The following is a 19,839-nucleotide window of genomic DNA, read 5'->3' as shown; positions in this document are numbered from 1 at the left end:
GGAAGGGACTCTGGGCCGGGGCTGTGGGGCAGGAGGGGGCTGTGGGGTGGGGCTGTGGGGCCCAGGCGGGAGGGCTCATCCCGAGGGGCGGGGCCGGAGCGGAGCCCCGCCCCCATGTGGCCGTGGCCCCGCCCCCATCTGGCCGTGGCCCCGCCCCCTGCCGGTGACGTCAGCGCGGCCCGCGCGGCCGCAGCCCCAGCGCCGCCGCCATGGGCAAGAAGTCGCGCTCGGCCCCGGGTCGCCGGCCCATCCTGCGGCTCTCCCCGCCCGGGCCCCGCCGCGAGGAGGCTGCGGGGCCGCCGCCGGAAGGGGCCGACTCGGGCTCGGAGCCGGGTAAGGGGCGGCGGGAGGCGGGCAGGGCCGGGCAGGGCGCTTTGTTGGCGGGGCGCGGCCTGGCGCCGCAGGCCTCTCGGCGCGGCCTGCTCGGAGCGCTGCGGCCTAGCGCCGGCACCGCCGCCTCGGCATCCGGCCCCCCTCCCCCCCCGCCTCCCCGCTCCGTCCCTGACGGCTCTTCCCTCCTCGCAGATGAGCCCGAAGCGCCGGCCGAGCCCCCCCGCAGCGCACCCAACCCGCCGCCCCCCGCGCCCGCCGCCGTCAAGCCCACAGGTACCGGGAGGGGGATTTATAAACACCCCCCCAAAAAAAATAAAAAGCCATCAGGGCCGCGCCCCCCTGCATTTAGTGGGGGAACATCCCCCATTTCATAATTTTCTCTTAAGAAAAGACTCCTTTCTTTCCTCCGGGCTGTGTTTCGTTGTCCTGCGCTCATTCGGTCCTTTCCCTTTAAGGGGGGGGGCTCGTTATCCCTTTCTAATTACCCTTTTCCAAAAAAAGGGGGGGTCATTAACTTCTTCCTCGGTTATTTCGATTTCCAAAGAAGAGTGACAAACCGTTTTTTTAATTGTTTCAGGTTGTGGGGTTTTTTTAGGCTTGCTTTTCTTGAATTCTTTTAATCAATGTTGGGGTGGGACGACAACCCCCTTGAACTGCTTTTTTTTGGGGGGGGGGGGGGGCAGCGATTCCCCCCCATTTTCTGAGGGGGACCAGAGCAGGGTTTTTCCCCCCCACTTGACAGTTTTTGGGGTGATGATGTGATGTTAACCCCCCCCCCCCACTTTAAACATTTTGTGAAGGGCAGATGATTTCTCACCATTACAAACTCGGGTTAGGAGGGAATTGTCTTGGGGGGTGAATCTTTTACTGAGGGAGGGGAAGACAAGGTGGGATTTTTCCCCTCTATTTCTGTACTCAGCTTTTAAATAAATTGTAATATCAATTTTTCAATTAAAATATTAGTGTTTTGGGGAACAGTGCCTCCCCCCTCTGTGGTTTGCAGGCAGGATAGAATCCTACAACCCTTTTTTTTTTTCCAGGGATGGGGAATTCCTTTCCTCTCCTAATGTTCTGTTGGCTTTTTTTTTTCCCTGGGGGTAGAGGGGGATAGATATTCCACCCCTCCCAGTGTGGTTTTGGGGCTGATGCCCTGATTTTGGGGAGTCAGGAGCTGTACCAGTAGATGGCTTGAAAAGGGAGGGGTGACATTTATCCCTGGAATTCTAGAGGGCAGTCCCTGCTCTCCCATCACCGGATTAACGGGACCACAGGAGTCAGGGGGTTTGGATCCACTTCCATGCCCCCACCCCTTCCTGAAATCCCACTTTTTCCCCCCCTCCCCCCTATTTTTCCAGGAGGTTTGTGCCTGCTTGGTGCCTATGCAGACAGTGATGAGGAGGAGGGGGAAACCCTGGAGAAATCCTCCCGTCCCTCCGATGCCAACGGGAACAGCTCTGCCGACATCGACAGCACCCTGGCGAACTTCCTGGCGGTCAGTGGGGAGGGGGAGTGGAAATTCCTCCTTGGGAAGCGAGTGGGGGGGTCGGAAAGGGGGGTTACTGTGATCATCCCAGATGCTTTTGGCTCCGCTTTTCCCCCTGCTGGGCTTTGAAGTTGATTTTTGGGATGTTTTCCTGCAGGAGATCGACGCCATCACGGCTCCTCCGCAGCCTGCTGAGCCTTCCTCCGCTGCTGCCTCCTCTTCCTCTGCCTTGCCCCCCACCCCTCCCCGCCCGGAGCCGAAGGAGTCGGGATCGGGATCAGGATCAGGCCAATCCTCTGGCACTGCCAATGGGGCCAGTTCCACGCCAGCTCCAGAATGGCAGTATGACACCCAGTGCTCACTGGCAGGAGGTGAGCACCCATCTGGGGGGGACTTCACCTATCTCAGGGTGGAGGCTGCATCCACCTCTGGGGACTCACCCATCTCTGGGGGGGCTTGACCTATCTCAGGGTGGAGGCTGCATCCACCTCTGGGGACTCGCCCATCTCTGGGGGGGCTGCACCCATTCTAGGGGCTGCTGCTGTTCCCTGCTTTGTTCCCCAAGGGGATCTGAGGGTGGTGACAGGCAGCTGACACCAAGGAAAGGGGAGGTGACACCTGCCTGAGGAGCTTACCTGGTTGGCAGTGGGACGCAGGCTCTGTGTCCCGTGGGTGACACCCTGTCCATGTCCCCTCCCTGGCAGTGGGGGAGCTGGAGATGGGCGACTGGCAGGAGGTGTGGGACGAGAACACCGGCTGCTACTACTACTGGAACACCCAGAGCAACGAGGTGACCTGGGAGCTGCCACAGTACCTGGCCACGCAGGTCCAGGGCCTGCAGCATTACCAGCACAGGTAGGAGAGACCTCTCCTGGTCCCCCCCCAGCGGGCCCTTCCTCCCCCAGCCCACCCTTCACCCCTCTCCTCTTCCTCAGCAGCACCGTGACGGGCGCCAACGGCAGCTTCGTGGCGCCGGCCGAGCCGTATTCCCAGGAGAAGGGGCCCGGCCGTGGGGCCAAGAGGGAGGTGAAGAAGGTCAGTCAGACAGGGGCTGGTTGCCACGGGGTGGCTTGTAGGGGCCCCTTTGGGCTTCCTTGCCAGCGGGGGGAGTCTTTGGGGAGCCCAGAGGGAATGGGGTGAGGGGACTGGGAGCTGCAGTGGCCACCAGAAAACTCATGTGGCAGCTGCTGGAAAACTGACAGGGATCTGATCCTGCAGGAGGTGAACGAAGGCGTGCAAGCCCTCTCCAACAACGAGGAGGAGAAGAAAGGGGTGGCTGCAGCTCTGCTGGCCCCGCTCCTGCCCGACGTGGTGAAGGAGGAAGAGGAGCGCTGGAGGAGGAAGGTGATCTGCAAGGAGGAGGTGGAGCCTCCCCCGGAGGAGGAGGGGAAAGTGGAAGAGGCGCCGGCGGCACCGGCTGCTCCCGAAGATCCAGAGCCCAGTGGGGATCCCCTGGAAGAGTCAGAGCTGTGCAGTGTGGTGCAGTCTGGGGAGAGTGCTGAGGAAGAGGAGGAGCAGGACACGCTCGAGCTGGAGATGGTGCTGGAGAGGAAGAAGGTGAGGGGAAGGGTTTTGTGAGGGAAAAGGGGGTGGTTTTGTCAGGAATGAGGGGGTTGCTTTTGTCAGGAAAAGGGGTTTTGTGGGGGAGGGTTTTTGTCGGGGAAAGGTTTTTGTTAGGGGAAAAAAAGGCTGCAGGTGCAGAATAGCTGGAGATAAACCAGGAGCAGCAGAACTTTGTGTCTCTGTCCCTCGGCACAGCGCCCCTGCATTCCTTGTGCTGCTCCCATGTGGGCTGGGGCTCCGTATGGATCATCCCCAGCTTCACGCAGACTTTGCCAAGTCCGCGGCTGTTGGGACACTCTGTCTCCATTCCTGGGGCTGTTCCCGGGGGCAGGAGGCTCAGCTCCCTGAGGTGCCGTGTTCCTTCTGCAGGCCGAGCTGCGCGCCCTGGAGGAAGGGGACGGCAGCGTCTCCGGCTCCAGCCCCCTCTCTGACGGCAGCCAATCGGGGCCGCAGGACGCAGCCCGCAGGCTGGCCTCCAAACGGGGGAAATGGAAACTCTTTGTGGGAGCTGCCAGCCCCGAATCCGGCAGTCGAGGTTCCAGCAAAACGGGACGGGAGAGTCCGGAAGCTGGAGAAGGAGGTAATTGGAACAGGTCCCTTGGGAGAGAGGAGCTGGGTGCTTGGAAAGGCCAAGGAGGAGCCGGGATGGGCGGTGAGGTATGTGGGATGGGCTTGGGGGGGTGGCTGTCACCTGTCACAGCCCACCTGGCCTGGGGCAGAGAGGGCACAAGGGGATGCTCTGCCCAGTTCTCTCCTTTATCCTGTAATTATCCACTGTCCTATATTCATCCTATGATTAAAGGAGATAAACAGGAGAGGGGCCACAGGCAGCACTGCCAGGAACATGAGCAGGAGAGTGCTCATGCTCACAGCTTATCAGAACGAGCACAGAGGTGTGGTAATGGTGGCATCCCACCCCACCACCCTCCAGTTTCCTCCCAGTGTTAAAAATCCTGACTGTGGCACATGGGGCACTGTTACTTTTGTAGAGCCATGGAATCATTTTGGCTGGAAAAGCCCTTTCAGATCCTCCAGTCCCACCTGTTCCCCCAGCCCTGCCCACCCCTGCCCCATGTCCCTCAGCACCATCTCCAGAGCTTGGAAACCCCTCCAGGGATGGGGACTCCCCTCCCTGCCCTGGGCAGCCTGGGCCAGGGCTTGACAGCCCTTTGGGGGGAAGGAATTATTCCCAAGATCCAGCCTCAACCTGCAGCTTGGGGCTGTTCCTCCCTGTTCCTCCCTCTCCTTGTCTGTTTCCCCCAGCACAGCCTCCGTCTCTCAGAGGCTGGTGTCAAATTTAGTGTCAAATAGTAAAAGGTCAGCAGATGTTGTGGAGCATTGTACACATTTACTGCCTTGGGGAAGTTGAGGCTTCAGGCCAACTTCAGGAAAAAATGGCCCCAAACCATCTGGAATGTAGAGCAGGGTGTGTCCTGCTGCAGTGGGAGCCCCAAACCCAGGCTGAGGTGGCCCCATCGTGTCTCAGCTTCAGGCAGGGGCATCATCTGGAGCTGCTCTGGTTGTATCCAGGGTGGCTCTGTGGGGTGGTTTTCCTGGAGGGCTTTTCTTGGTGCCTCCTGAAGGAAACATCCCCGGAGTCAGCTCTTCCCCGCAGTGCTTGTGTCCCGTTTTCCAGGAGAATGGGAAGCTACTGCTCCAAAGTAACCTGTTTAAAATTGAGCCCCAGGGTGATGGAGGGAACTGTCCTGCCCATGAGCCCCAGGACACACGAGGAATGGGTCTCTTTCCTCCCAGGATTTTAGGAGTCCCTTGATAAACTTTCCTCCCTGGAATTTGTCACTTGGACAGAGAATGAGTCTCTGCTGCCCTGTGACGTGGCTCAGGCAAAACCTTGAAAACTTTCTGGGAGCTCTTCAGCCTCCCACGTTGTCCCAACTTATTTAATCCTTGATGTCTTGACAAATTACCAAATCACCTGAGTTAACGACTGCCTGCCTAGTTGGCTCTCCCACCCTTCCTGAGCCCCTCTGCTCCAGGGCCCTTCCTCCTTCCTGCCCTGGCTGTAATCCCGCCATTCCCTGCTGTCCTTCCAGAGGGATCCCACCATCCAAACACAGAGGCATTCACCCTCTCTCCTTTTTTTTCAGGCTCTTGTCGTTGGCTCCAGTAGGAAAGAGGCCCTGGCTCCTTCCCTGCCCTCTCCCACTCCAGCTTCCCAGCACGGTGGCTCCAGCCCGCTGCTGGCAGCACCGTGGTGGTGCTTGGAGAAGACCTCACCTTGTCCTCTCTTCTCCTGCAGCACCGAGCACGGAAGTGGCTGAGGTGAATTCAGACAAAGAGGCTGAGTCTGAGGAGCCCCAGGAGAAAACAAAACCCCAGGGGGCTCCAAAAGTAGAAGAGGAGGAGCAGGACCTAAAGGTAGGGAGACGACGGGTGTTGGTGGGATCCATCGTGGCTGGGGGCCTGGCTGCTCTCACAGGGGATGTCCTGGCTCCCTCTGCCTCCAGCTGGTGGGGACACCTGAACCCTAGGCTGTGGGTTTGGCCCAGGAAGAGTCATCATGTCCATGTCCGGTGCTGCCAGCACCATATCCCTGTCCAGGCTCCAAACATCCCTCTGGTGCTGCTGCACCACCCATGTCCATGACCCCCGGGTCTGGTCGTGAGGGACAGCAAATGCTTTAGACTTCCTGTTCACCCTAACACCATTCCAGTCCTCTGGCACCTGCCCCTCCACACATCCCATGTCCAGGCTGAAGATTCCTTGTCCGTAATCCCTCTGCCTGGAGGCTCCAGTACAGGTCACTCTGCCCTTCGTGACTTGTTGGATGCAGACTGGGAAGCCCTGGGGATTTCTCTGGTATATTTTCTCTCCCGAGCCTTGTTTTGCTCCTTCTGGCTGTGGTTGAACAATTCCCAGAGCCCCATCCCGACCTGTAGCAGCGCCACATGGAGCTGCCCGCCCCAAGTGATGGTTCCACAGTGTAGCAGGGACGATTTTCTCCTCCTCCTTCCAATTCCCTGTTCCCTGCTTAACCCACAGCATTCCATTTGCCTCCTGAGGAGTTGCCTTCCCTCAGCAAATGTTGTCATCTCCCTGTGCCAGATGGTTTACGGACAGGGAATCACCCCTCTGGAAACCTGCAGGGAGAGCTGCCCTACGGCCCTGCCCTCCTTTCCCACCTCTTAATTCTTTTCCCAGTAGGAAAGGGACGGGCTTTGTTACTGTCCTGGTGACAGATTCACCATCTCTTTGTAAGAACAGAGTTCGGAGATGGGGATGTTCCCTGCCTGAAACTGCTGCCCCCTCCCTCAGCATAACATCTACCTGAGGCTCGTCTGATTATTTAATTTAATTTATTTAAAAATAAAACAACAAGAAAAGCTGGTTGGCTGCTGCGCCCTGGATGGCTGCTGAAAGCTGTCCCCTCGGCTGTCCCCTTCCCTCCTGCTGCTCGGGGACAAGCCCGTGGTGCTTCCCCACGCCAGGATCTCCTCGGGTAATCCGTACCGTGCGCTCCCTCGGGATCGGGATCACCTCTGCCCTGCAGGAGATCCACCAGCTCCTCGTGGCCAAGCCACCCGCTGCCATGGGATCTTCCCTGGCTTCTCCATAGCCACCTTCATGCGGGAATTAATTATTTCCCTACCTCTAGCATTGTCCAGCCTGTCCTCTCTCCAGAGACACACCGGTGTGGGCGCTGGGGACCTTCCAGAGCCTCTTTTGAAGAGGGGAGGGGGGAAAAAAAGACCCTTTGGAGCCCTGCTCAGAGCAGCTGCAGTGCCTTGTGCCTGCCTGGTTCCGCTCTTCATCCCTCTCTGGCTCATGTCTGCTTTCATACACCCCCTCAGAGGGGATTGTCCCAGGGGGTCCCTGTGTCCCCCGATCGGAGGTCTGACTCCAGTGGGACACAAGGGTTGAGTGGCTTGAACCTTAACACAGACACAGCTTCTGCTCAGGAGCAAATCCAGAGCTGCTGCCCTTCTCCTGTGCTTTCCAGCCTCATGCCTCTGGAAAGCGCTGATTTGCCAAGCCTGATACTGCATCCTGGCTTGTTTTCCTTTGGGAAGCAATTCCAGTATTAATACTTAATTCTTACTGCCCCAACAGTGGCTCTGCTGTAATTCCAGAGCCAGGGTAGCCAGAGCCTGTGTCCTCCCTCAGAGCAGGGAAAGGGTCCTCAGGAAGTAGTTTGGGCTCCCAGAGGAGCCACCCCACACTGACCCCATCCCAGGGGCACAGGAGGGGTCGGGGTAACAGGAGGGGTGACAGGCACAGACACTGAGGGTGGCACATCCCAATCCCGAATCCCGTTTGCCGGGGAAAGGCCACGGCCGCCCGGCAATGCTCCCCAAGGGCAGCTCTTGACTCTTCCCCCTTTCTCCCCGGCAGTTTCAGATCGGAGAGCTGGCAAACACTCTGACTAATAAATTGGAGTTCCTGGGCATCAACAGACAATCTATCTCCAACTTCCACATGTTGCTGTTGCAGACAGAGGTAACCGAGCCTTCGCCCCTCGCTCCGGCCTTCTGTTCCGAAGCGGATCAAATCCCAACGGCCGAGGTGCCCCTTCCTCTGCCGGGGGGAGAGCATGGCTTGTTTTTATCTCATCCTCCTGGCCCCCCCACCTCGAGTCTGGAAAATAAATACCAAAAAATACCACAAAAAAAACCCAAACAAACAAACCACCTCTCCCAGACCTCGAGTCCTGTCCCGGGGGCCACTTGCAGCCCCAGCCCCTCAGTGGCAGCCCCCTCCTCAACACCTTCCCCCCCCCCCCGTTCTTGCCCTCTAGACCCGCATTGCAGACTGGCGAGAAGGGGCTCTCAATGGAAACTACCTCAAACGCAAACTCCAAGATGCAGCCGAACAGCTAAAACAATACGAAATAAACGCCACCCCTAAAGGCTGGTCCTGCCACTGGGACAGGTACGCGCTCTCCTACCTTTCCTCACCTTTCATCTCTGACATCTCAGACATGATTTGTGACCATCACCACCCGACGACGTTGGCGCCGTTCCCCCTGGGAGACCGAGAGCAAAGCTTCTGTGTTAGCAGTGCTGGGGGCAGGCAGAGAAACATCCCGGCACTGGCAGAGTTTGGGCCGACCGCCAAAAAACTGGAGGAGGATCCAAACTGAGGAGTGCTCAGTGCTTTTTGAGACGGAGCTGATTTTCCCTGACTGGACAGAGCTGGTGTTTCACTCTCGCGAGTGGAAAAGCGCTGCGGAGGGCGGGCCTGGGGGGTCGCGCATGCGAGAGCTCTGTGAACTTTGCAGGATCTCTGGATCAACTCTTCTGACCAACAGCTCTGACAAAGGACAAACTCCAACACATCGACGGAACGAAGAACAAGATTTCTGTCTCCTGCCAGCAGGTCAGACCCAAACATTTCTTTGTCTTTTTGGGCTTTCTGGATTGATTTTCCTTTGTTTGAAATCTTTGCTCTTTTGTTTTTCAGCTCCCAGAGCCGCTCCCTCTCTCTAGCATTCACTGTTGTGTTTTTGACACCCAAGAGTATCATATAAAGCGACCTCCGGGGTAGGGGGGGCAGCCTCCTCTCTCCAGTTGGGCTGTTCCCCTGCTGCCTCTTCTCGGGGGGGCAACTTTCAGCCCCCAACACCAGCTTGAAAAGTCCCTGAGGTTTCAGGGAGACGTCGCTCTGCCGCCCGCTGGCTTTCTGCAGCCCTCCCTCGGAGCAGAGGAGAGAGGGAGGGTTGTTCAGGGCGACCATTCACACAGCCAGCAAATTAAAAAGACAAAACCAAACCAAAACAACAAAAAGAAACACCAAAACAAACAAACAAACAAACAAAAAGCTTTGAGCCAGGCCAGCTCGGGGCTTTTCCTGTCCTCAAAAAGTTGTTTGGGAGAGCGGCGAGAGGGTCTTTCCCCTGCGAGAGCACAGAGCTGTCGTGGGCAGGCCCGCCTCGGAGTGTCGGTGGCGGGGAAGGGAATCTGAAGCCCCCCCCTTCTCTCTCTTGTGATCCAGGGAGCATAGACGCTATTTCTATGTTAACGAGCGCTCGGGAGAGTCGCAGTGGGAGTTCCCCGACGGGGAGGACGAAGAGGAAGGAGAGCGAAGCGCCGACAGGAAAACCGACGGTCCTCCTCAGCCACCTCCAAAAGACAAAGGAGAGCGGCCCGGGGACCCCGCCGAGCGCCCCGCAGGTACAGCACATGGGGACACTGTGGGGTTTTGGGGGGGTGGTGGGGGTCCTGGCCCTGGTGTGGGGTCCCACTGAGCGGTGGGGGGCAGCGCTGGCCGTAGCGAAGCCGGGAGGAGCGTCCCTGCCGTGTCCCAGCTGTCCCCCTGGGTTTTAGGTGCTGGGGACGTTGGTGTGCGGCTCGTCGGTCCAGCCCGTGGCCTGAGCTCTGCCCGTTCCTGGCAGGAGCAGGCAGGAGCAGGCAGCGCAGTCCGTAGCCTGGGTTTTCAAGCCTGTGTCAATATGTATTCTTCAGGCTCCCTTTGTAAAGAATCCTTCTCAGGCCAAGTTCCTGCTACGTCTCTCATGCCGCTCACTCCATTTTGGACTCTGCTTCAGTCCTCCGTCCCGGTCCTCCAACCTCCTTTGCCTTTGGAAATGCCTCCGCCGCCTCCACCTCCCCCGGATTCACCGCCCCCGCCGCCCCCCCCGCCGCCCCCCCCGCCTCCCGGAGAAGATGGAGAGATCCAGGAAGTGGAGATGGAAGATGAGGGGGGCGAGGAGCCGCCCGCCCCGGGAACGGAGGAGGATGCTCCCCTGAAGCCTCTCCTGCGCCCGGCTGCCGGCAATGCACAGGTGAGCAGAGGTGACAGGGTGACGCGGGGCTGTGGGGACAGGCTGAGAGTTGGGGTGTTCAGCCTGGAGAAGAGAAGGCTCCAGGGAGACCTTAGAGCACCTTCCAGTGCCTGAAGGGGCTCCGGGAAAGCTGGGGAGGGGCTTGGGACAAGGGCAGGGAGGGATGGGGTGAGGGGGAATGGGTTAAAACTGGAAGAGGGTGGATTTAGGTTGGATATGAGGAAGAAATTCTTCCCTGTGAGGGTGGTGAGACCCTGGCCCAGGTTGCCCAGGGAAGCTGTGGCTGCCTCATCCCTGGCAGTGTTGAAGGGCAGGTTGGATGGGGCTTGGAGCAACCTGGGCTGGTGGGAGGTGTCCCTGCCCGTGCAGGGGGTGGGACTAGATGGTCATTGAGGTCCCTCCAACCCAAACCAGTCTGGAATTCAGTGAAACTGGGTCTTGGCCACTGGGGAGTGCACACAGACTGGTGCCTGTTGGGGGCCACATCCCTCACAGCTCACCTCAGCCCTCTCCTCCAGGCCGCTGTTGATGCCAGCCCCACCCCTCTGCTCTCTGCCAAACCTCAGAAGAGAAAAGCCGTGGAGATGACCCCGGGGCTGATGCAGCGCGCGGCCACCATCGGCAGCTGCCCCGTCATCTACAGCCAGCCTCTGATGGCCGCCGGCAAGTACCAGCCCTCGGCCGTGCCCTTGGCCTCCCTCCGGCCTCGCCAGCGGCTGCAGAACGAGCTCCAGGCCCGCTCCAACCTCCGCATGGCCCCAGGCCACCCCCAGGCCCCCGCCCTGGGCCTGCAGTCCGGCTACCTGGGCGTGTCAGCACCGGCCGTCATGGGGTACTCGGAGTGCGGGGCGCCCGCCAGCCTGGCCCCCACTGCCACCCCACAGCCCGCCCCGGCACGGGGACCTCTGCCCACTGCCGAGCAGCCGCCGCCCCCCAAGACCCCCCCCGCCGCCCACCCCTAAGGCGCCGCCTCCTCCCGAGAAGGAGAAGCCGAAGAAGGGGAGGAAGGACAAGGTAGGAGAGCGCTCTGGTGCGGGTGCCGCCCTCTCCTCCTCCTCCTCCTTCCAGCCGCCCTCACCACGTGGTGCTTTTTGGGGTTTCTGGCGCAGGGCAAGAAGGGCAAGACGAAGATGCCATCGCTGGTGAAGAAGTGGCAGAGCATCCAGCGGGAGCTGGATGAGGAGGAGAATTCCAGCTCCAGCGAGGAAGATCGGGAAACTACAGCCCAGCGGCGCATCGAGGAGTGGAAGCAGCAGCAGCTGATGAGGTACAGGGACTGACCACCCGTTCCCCAGCAGCCCCTTCTCCAGCTCTAGCAGCCCCTTCCATGGCAAACCCCCTTCCGTGGCAGCCCCTTCCCATTCCATGGCAGACCCTTCCCCTTCCCCTTCCCCAGCAGCTTCTTTCCCACCTCTGGCAGCCCCTTCCATGGCCGCCCCTTCCCTTTCCATGGCCGCCCCTTCCATGGCAGACGCTTCCCTTTCCATGGCAGCCCCTTCCATGGCCGCCCCTTCCCTTTCCATGGCAGACCCTTCCCTAGCTCCTGCAGCTGCTTCCCCAGCAGCTCTTTCCCTGCAGCCCTTCCCTACAGCCCCATTATCCATCTCACCTCCTCCTGGAGAGAAACTTCCCCGTGGGATCCTGATCTCTGCCCCCGGGGGGATGCCAGAGGAGGGTGGTGGGTACGGTCACCTGGCACTGAGGCCCTGCTGTGTCCCCACAGTGGCATGGCAGAGAGGAACGCCAACTTCGAGGCGCTGCCGGAGGACTGGCGCGCGCGGCTGAAGCGGAGGAAAACCGCCTCCAGCACGTGAGGCCCTGCTCCTGCCTCTGCTGCTTCTGGCTGTTGGTTCTTTTTTTTTTACAGATGTACAGTTCCAAACCCCCCACCCTTGACCCTTGTCCAATAAATTGTAGCAGTTTGGGAGGTGCTGGCTGGTGGTGCGGGGGTTGTCCCTGCTGTGCATGGTGGCCTCGGCTTGGGATTAGGCTGGGGAGGGACACCCTGTTGTGTCCCCTGGGTGTCTGCCCGGATCACAAAATCCCTCTGGCTCCTTTCCCAGCTCCTCCCTGTCCCTCCCCTCTGCTGGAGGGTTGCTCAGCAACCGCGTCCCAGCTCCTTGGTGCTGCTGGGACCAGGGAAAGGTCTTGCAGCAGCCATGCAGCCCTCGGGAGACCCTTCTGCCCCAGCTGGGAAGGGGGCTCTAGGGGGGCATGTTGGGGGGCTGGTCCATGAGCCCTACGACAGCTTCATCCGCAGCCACCTGCGCCACTATGGCTATTTCCGAGGTGAGGCCTGGCCCTGCCTTGGGGGATTGGGTGGGTTTAGGGGTGTCCCCACTCCAGCCTGGACTCCCCCTTCTCTGCCAGAGCCGTGCTGTGGAGCTGGGAATGCACCAGAGCCCCCCGGCCCCTCCGGTCCCCTTGCAGCCCCTGGGGTGCTGGAGCCAGCCCCCTTGGTGCGACACGGCGTGTTCCTAGGGGAGCCCCGGGCTCTCCGCGCCCTCCCCTCGGCTCGGGGTCCCCTCCCTGCTCCCCACTGGCCCATCGAGTGTGAAGTCATCAAGGAGCACATCGAGCACATCGGTGAGGACACACTCTGGTACTGTGTTCTCCCCCCCTTGCCAGTCCCCCACCCTGCCCACCACCCTCGTCTCTGTCCCACCCCCAGAGTGGGTCCCCCCTGAACCGGAGCCCTTCTGCCAGCCCACGGGTCCTGAGCAGGCCCCACCCACCCTCGGGGAGGAGACAGGCACCATCGTCTACCACCTCCACCCAGGTAGCAGGGAGTGGGCAGCACCCCCGGGTGCCCCCTAGGTCTCCCCAAGCCCCCACCACCATGTCCCCCCCTCCACAGCACCCGCAGGCTCCCGCTTCACCCGCGCACGGGTTGGGGGGGCCCCAGGCCCCCTCTCCTCACCAGCAGCCCCCTTGGAGGGTCCCCAGGACACCACACTGCTCTTTGAGTCCCGCTTTGAGAGCGGCAACCTGCAGAAAGCTGTCAAGGTGTAAGAGAGGGGCTGGGGCAGGGGGGGGTCAGGGGGGCGGTCGGTGGTGCCGGTGCCGGAGCGTGGCCCGTTCCCCCCGTGCAGGGGCCCCTACGAGTACGTGCTGTGGCTGCGGCCGGACCTCTACACCACCAGACACACCCAGTGGTTCTACTTCCGCGTCCAGAACACGCGGCGAGCCCCCCTGTACCGCTTCACCATTGCCAACCTGGCCAAGCCCACCAGCCTCTACACCCAGGGGCTGCGCCCGCTGCTCTACTCCCAGCGTGACGCCCAGAGCCGCGGCATCGGCTGGCGCCGCGTCGGCACCGACGTCCGCTACTACCGGGGGAGCGGGGACCCGGCAGCTCCGGCCTCTTTCCGCCTCTCCTGGACCTCGCAGTTCCCCCACGACGGTGACACGTGTTTCTTCGCCCACTCCTACCCCTACACCTACACCGACCTGCGGCGCTACCTGCGGGCGCTGGCAGGCGACCCGTCGCGCTCGCGGTTCTGTGCAGTGCGGGAACTGTGCCGTAGCCTGGCCGGGAACGCTGTCTACCTGCTGACCATCACCAGTCCCGCCGGCGGCGCCGGGGCCAAGCGGGGGGTGGTGGCCACTGCCCGTGCCCACCCTGGGGAGAGCGGCGGCTCCTGGGCCATGCGGGGCTTCCTGGACTTCCTGCTGGGCAGTCACCCCGACGCGCGGCTCCTGCGCCGGCTCTTCGTCTTCACCGTGGTGCCCATGCTCAACCCCGACGGGGTGGTGGTGGGCAACTCCCGTTGTTCCCTGGCGGGACGTGATCCCAACCGGGCCTACGGCACCGGGCTCCAGAGAACCTTCCCAGGAGTCTGGCACCTGCGGGATGAAGTGGAGAGGTGAGCAGGGAGATGGCAGGAGGGTGCTGTCCAGGGTGGCCCTGTCCCAGGGGCTGTATCCCAACAGCCGTATCCCGGTGGCCACATCCTGGTGGCCATATCCCAGGAGCCTATCCCAATGGCTGTGCCCCAACAGCCTATCTTGGCGGCCGCATCCCAATGGCCATATCCAGATATCTTTATCCCAATGGGCATATTCTGGTGGCCATATCCCAACAGCCATATAGCAATGGCTGTATCCAGGTGGCCATATCGTGGTGGCCACATCCTTATCCCAGCAGCCATATTCCAGTGGCTGTATCCTGATGGCCATATCTCAGTGGCCTTATCCGGGTGGCCATATCCCAGTGGCGTATCCCGATGGCTGTATCCCAGGGTGCTGGCAGAGCGGGAGGTGGTTTTGTACTGCGACTTCCATGGGCACAGCCGGAAGAACAACGTCTTCATGTACGGCTGCGACAGGGCCGGGGCCGGGCCGAGGCTGCACCAGCGCCTCTTCCCCTTCATGCTGAGCAAAAACGCTCCTGACAAGGTGGGAGCTCCAGAACCCACCCTGGAGCCACCGCGGTGTCCCAGCAGGTTTGGGAGGAGAGGGGATCCCCCCTCTCCCCTGCCATGCTGACCCTGCTCTCTGCCTCTGACCCCTCCCCAGTTCTGCTTCTCCAGCTGCAAGTTCAAGGTGCAGAAGAGCAAAGCAGGGACGGGCAGGGTGGTGATGTGGCGCATGGGCATCTCCAACAGCTACACCCTGGAGGTGGCCTTTGGTGGCTCCACGCTGGGTGAGGGGACACTGGTGGGCAGGGGGCGTCCCCGGGCTGGGAAGCAGCTCCTTGTTTCCTTCTCCCCTGTCCCTTCCAGGTGGGAGGAACTCACACTTCACCACGGAGGACATCAAGTCCTTGGGTTACCTCCTCTGTGACACCCTGCTCGACTTTTGTGACCCCCATCCCGCCAAGGTGGGAGGCAAGGTCCCAGCGGCCGGTCCCGGCGCCGTAGGGGGGACTGCGGTGACACCGGCTCCATCCCACAGTTCCAGCAGTGCCTGTCGGAGGTGGAAGCGCTGCTGTGGCAGCGTCTGCGCTGGGATCCGGGCTCTGGCGGCAGCTGGAGCGACGTGTCCCCCTCGGAGCTCGAGTCCAGGTAGGTCCCGGTGGCTCCGGAGCCCCGCGGTGCCGGTAGCGGCTGCAGGTGATGTTCTTCCCCACCCAGCACCAGCGGCTCCGACAGCTCCGTGTCTGACGAGCCCCCGGGGAGCCCCCGGGGACAGGAGGGACGCGGCGGGAGGGGTGTCCGGCTGCAGGTGCCCCCAGCACTGCGCTGCCCGCCGGCACCGCGGGCACCACGGAGGAGGAAGCGGCTGCGGAGCCGGAGAGCCAGGAACGTCCAGCGCCGGAGCCCGGTGAGCCGGGGGGTCCCCCCGTTCCCAGAGGGGACAGCTCTGGAGGGACGCTTGTCCCCAGTGCTGTCCCAGCCCGGTGCCAGCAGGATCACCCCTTTTTCTGCCAGCCCCCCCAGGCCGGACCGGGGTCCCCCAGGCCCCAGCAGCAGCCGCCAGCTCAGCCCGGAGCCAGCTCCAGCGGGGCCCTTCCCGGCACGGCTGGGGCCGGGGCTGGTCGCCGTGTCACCGCGGGGCGGGCTCGGCGGGATGGCGGCACGAGGTCGGTGCCACCCCTTCGGCCGAGCACCCTCCGCCGCGGCACCGCCGGGGATTCCTCCCGGGACAGGGCCCCGGGAGGCAGCACAAGCTCATCCCGGCAGCGGAGCGTCCAGGCGGCGGCTGCCCGAGGGGCCCGGCCCCCCCTCCCCGGGCCCGGCAGGGCCTCGGCCCCCGCCGCCCCGCGCTGCCGCGCCTGCGCCCGGGATCAAAGCCGCCCGGTGCCCCGCCGGTGCCGCCTGCTCCCCGCGCCGGGCCCGGGGCTGCCCCGCCCGCACGGCCGGGCCGCGGGCCCTGCGGGACCCGCTGGTGCCACAGGCCGCGAGGTCACTGTCGCCGCGACGACCCCTCGGGCCCCGTCCCGCCCCGGGCCCGCAGGCCGCGGCAGAGCCTCAGGCCCCGTTGCCATGGCGACGCCTCAGGCCCTGTCCCCACGGTGTGTGTCCCCCCCCCGCCCGTTGCCCCGGTAACCCCGCGGGGGCCACCCCGCCCCTCCACTCCGACCGGAAGTGCTTAGCGGGAGCGCCGGAAGTACCGGGAAGGGCGGAAGCGGAAGCGGCGGCGGCGGCGGCGGTGTCCTTCGGGGGCCGTGGGGCCGGGGCGGCAGCATGGCGGACGCGGCCTCGCAGGTGCTGCTGGGCTCGGGGCTCACGGTGCTCTCGCAGCCCCTCATGTACGTGAAGGTGCTGGTGCAGGTAAGGTGGGCAGCCGGTAACGGAGGGCGGCGGGGGTGGGGGCGGTGGCCGGCGGGCCCGGTGCCGGCTGCAAGGGCCTCCTGTCCCCGCCGCAGGTGGGTTACGAGCCGCTGCCGCCCACCCTGGGGAGGAACATCTTCGGGCGCCAGGTCTACCAGCTGCCCGGCCTCTTCGCCTACGGTGAGTCCGCGCCCCCCGCCCCGCCTGGGGGGTCCCCCCGGGTGGCGGGACGTGACGTGACGTGGCCCCCCGGGGCCGTGACACGTCCCCGCTGTCCCCAGCCAAGCACATCGTCAAGGTGGACGGGAAAGCGGGGCTCTTCAAAGGCCTGGCCCCCCCGCCTCTGCTCCAGCGCCATCGGCACCGTCGTGCACAGCAAAGTGCTGCAGGTACCGGGGGGAGGGACGGGCCCGCCGGCCCCGGGGGGGGCTCTGCCCGCGGGACCCCCGGGCTGCCCGCTGGGCCCCCCCGGCCCCGCTCACCCCGGCCCTTTCCTTCCCAGCAGTACCAGGAGGCTGAGCAGGCTGAGGTGGGTGCCAGGCTGTGTCCTCCCTTCCTCCCTTCCACTCCCTCCATTTTCTGCTCTCTCTCTTCCTCCTTTTCTCCATCCCTGCCTCTCCATCTTTCTTTCCTTTCTTCCCTCCCTCTCCATCTCTCTCTTTTCCCCTCTATCTCTTCCTCTCTCCGTCTCTCCTTCCCTCTCTCTTTTCCTGTCTCTCCCTTCCTCCATCCCTCTTGCTGGCAGAGTCTCCCCAGCACCAAGTGCCCCCCCTGGGACAACCCCACAGCACTGAGGGCTCCGGGGGGTCAGGGTGTGGGTCTGGGGGCTGCCGACTGGGGGACAGACACACAGATCCTTTTTGGGGGGTGTGTGGAGGGTGCGGGGCCTTCTTGGGCGGGCTCTTCCCCTCCTAACTCTTCCTTCCCTCTCTAGCCTGGATCCAGCAAGAAGGAGCAGGTGGCCTCCCTGGAGCAGGTCCTCAAGGAGGTGAGGAGGAGGGTGCTGGGGTCTGCTGGGATGGGGGGGCTTGGGGTGTGCCCCCCCCTCCCCTGACAGCCCGTTTCTCCCCAGACCTCCCGGGAGATGGTCGCTCGCTCGGCCGCCACCCTCATCACCCACCCCTTCCACGGTAGGTGACCCCCTCCCTGCAGCTGCTGTGTGCCAGGTCTGGTGACCCCGGGGGTGACAGGTTCCTGTCCCCCCCCACCCCGTGTCACCCTGGGGTGTCCCTGTGCCCCCCCCCTTGACCCCCCCATCTCTGCCCGCAGTGATCACCCTGCGCTGTATGGTGCAGTTCATCGGTCGGGAGACCAAGTACAGGTACAGGGTGGGGGGCTGCAGGGGGGGTTTAGGGGGCTGGGAAGGGCTCAGGGGGCAGTAGGGGGGGGTTAGGGGGCTGGGGGGGGGCGCTGCCTGCCTGCCAGGCCCCCCACCCCCCACTCTTCTCTCTCTTCCTCCCCTGCCCAGTGGGACACTAAGCGCCTTCACCACCATTTACCGGGAAGAAGGCATCCTTGGCTTCTTTGCGTGAGTGCTGGGGGCACAGCAGGGGGGTCTCTGCCCAAAATCTGTAGGTGTTGCTCCTCGTTCCCTCCCTGAGGGTCTTCTTGGCATGGATCCAGCAAGGGCCCTGCCTCCTAGGGTGACATTAAGTCAGCAAAAGTGGGGTGACCCCTCCCCGGGACCAGCGGCTGGAGGGAGAGGTTGGATCCGCTCCGTGTGTTCCCAGCTGGCCCTTCCCCTCCCGTTTCCCAGCCATTCCCAGGTCTCCGTGCAGCTGGATCCGGATCCACCCCAGGCTGACATTCCCTCTTCTCTTGCAGCGGCCTCGTCCCCCGGCTCCTCGGGGACATCCTCTCCCTCTGGCTCTGCAACATGCTGGCCTACCTCATCAACACGTACGCGCTGGAGAACGGGGTACGGGCTGAGCTGGGGGGAGCCTGGGAGGGCTGGGGAGGGACAGGGAGTGTTCCAGAGGGGACTTGGAGGTGACCACCTGGGGGCTGATGGTGGCTTTTCTCCTCCCACAGGTCTCTGCCATGACTGAGATGAAGAGCTACTCCCAGGCTGTCACCGGAGTGAGTACGGCCAGGGCGTGTGGCTCCTTCCCACGGAGCCTGGGGGACAGGGATTCCTCCCGGCATTCCTGAGGGATATTCTGGGGAGCAGGGCGGGGCATCCTGGTGTGCTGCTGCTGAGCAGCACCCCCTCTCCCTTGCAGTTTTTTGCCAGCATACTGACCTACCCCTTCGTGCTGGTCTCCAACCTGATGGCCGTGAATAACTGCGGGTGAGTCCAGGGGGGCTGCAGGGACCTCCCACCGGGTCCCCCCATCCCAGATCCACTCCCAGAACCACCTTCCTGAAGCTCCTGCTTGGCAAAGAGCTTTCAAGCTCACTGGGGGGTCATTGGGCTGTGATGGGGGGGGTGTATGGGGTGGGCCCTGAGATGGTCACCAGCCATCCTGGGGGTCAGCCCAGCGCGGAGCTGTGGAGGGGATGGGTCCTGGATGGAAATAATTCCTGTGGGATCTCCCTTCCTTTCCCCAGGCTGGCCGGGGGTCTCCTCCCCTATGCACCCACCTATGACTCTTGGCTGGATTGCTGGAGCCAGCTGCACAGGGAGGTAAGTGGCTGGAACTGGGAATACTGCTGGGATGCACCGGGAATACTGCTGAGATGCACCGGGAATGCTGCACGGGTGCAGGGAAGAGCCATCTGGGAGCCCCAAGGGGGCCACAGCAGGGCTGGGGGCAACCCCCACTCAGCTGGTGGTGACCATCTCCCCCCTTCCAGGGCAACATGAGCCGAGGGAACAGCCTGTTTTTCCGCAAGGTGCCCACAGGGAAGCGCTACGTGTGGGACGAGAGGAGGTTCCGCTGAGGCCGGAGCCGGGAGCGGGAGTTTTTTGGGATCTGGAAGGAAGGAATGACGAGCGAGTGGTGATTTCTATACAGTTGTGTTATTTTTTTTTTTTTTAAATCACATAATGCTGAGAGACAAAGGGGAGTGTGTCCAGTCTGTGCGCCCACAGAATTCCTGCCGGGAGCCTTTTCCCGGCCTCGGACCCGGTTTCGACAGAGGAAAATCCCCCCTGGGAGATGGAGGCGCCTGGAACTGCGTGTGTGTGTGTCCCTTGGAACCAACCCCTTGGTTGAAAGGCCCTGTACAAATGTCACAGATGTGTCACCCTGTCACCTCTGGGGTTGGGGGCTGGGGATAATTATAGGGGGGTGGCAGGGCCCTGGGAGGAGAGTGCTGCCCTGGGCCTCCCCCCTTTCCCGTGCCTCAGTTTTCCTCCCCCATTTCCCCGTGCCTCAGTTTCTCCCCCCTTTTCAGTGCCTCAGTTTCCCCTCTCAGGGGCAGAGATAGGATCGATTCTCCCCCTCCCAGGCACCATGAAGGGACGTGGGGCTGGTGACAGGGAGAGGGACGGTGGCACCTCTGGGGTGGGGAAAGGTGGTGGCAGGGGGGTCGTACACCCCCTCAGAGGGTGGCACAGC

The 19,839-nt window shown here is 62.6% G+C and overlaps 3 protein-coding genes across 3 annotated transcripts; all 3 read left to right on the top strand.

Moving 5' to 3' along the window:
• The first annotated feature begins 171 nt into the window (after positions 1-171).
• Positions 172-12,048, top strand: FNBP4 (formin binding protein 4). The gene is given in 17 exon segments (XM_051620796.1): positions 172-333; positions 526-606; positions 1,689-1,825; positions 1,974-2,187; positions 2,521-2,671; positions 2,752-2,851; positions 3,035-3,373; positions 3,749-3,959; positions 5,640-5,758; positions 7,733-7,837; positions 8,136-8,269; positions 9,332-9,510; positions 9,802-10,121; positions 10,640-11,059; positions 11,061-11,135; positions 11,231-11,388; positions 11,845-12,048. Coding segments are annotated over 17 exon segments (2,958 nt in total). The 5' UTR covers positions 172-209; the 3' UTR covers positions 11,936-12,048.
• Positions 12,049-12,280: 232 nt separating this feature from the next.
• Positions 12,281-16,111, top strand: AGBL2 (AGBL carboxypeptidase 2). Its single transcript, XM_051620942.1, has 11 exons — positions 12,281-12,410; positions 12,552-12,707; positions 12,793-12,900; positions 12,979-13,129; positions 13,214-13,987; positions 14,363-14,519; positions 14,640-14,766; positions 14,846-14,943; positions 15,018-15,127; positions 15,197-15,386; positions 15,494-16,111. The coding sequence occupies exons 1-11, from the start codon at positions 12,281-12,283 to the stop codon at positions 16,109-16,111; spliced, it is 2,619 nt and encodes an 872-aa protein (XP_051476902.1).
• A 56-nt stretch (positions 16,112-16,167) lies between these two features.
• On the top strand, positions 16,168-19,340 carry MTCH2 (mitochondrial carrier 2). The gene is given in 14 exon segments (XM_051620833.1): positions 16,168-16,336; positions 16,432-16,516; positions 16,618-16,670; positions 16,672-16,725; positions 16,839-16,865; positions 17,271-17,324; positions 17,409-17,466; positions 17,606-17,657; positions 17,805-17,864; positions 18,161-18,254; positions 18,368-18,415; positions 18,559-18,626; positions 18,887-18,962; positions 19,133-19,340. Coding segments are annotated over 14 exon segments (903 nt in total). The 5' UTR covers positions 16,168-16,249; the 3' UTR covers positions 19,220-19,340.
• Positions 19,341-19,839: the final 499 nt, after the last annotated feature.

The sequence above is a fragment of the Apus apus genome, chromosome 5 (genome assembly GCF_020740795.1).
Source record: "Apus apus isolate bApuApu2 chromosome 5, bApuApu2.pri.cur, whole genome shotgun sequence".
Lineage (NCBI taxonomy): Eukaryota > Metazoa > Chordata > Aves > Apodiformes > Apodidae > Apus > Apus apus.
This window is presented reverse-complemented; position numbering and strand designations above follow the sequence as displayed.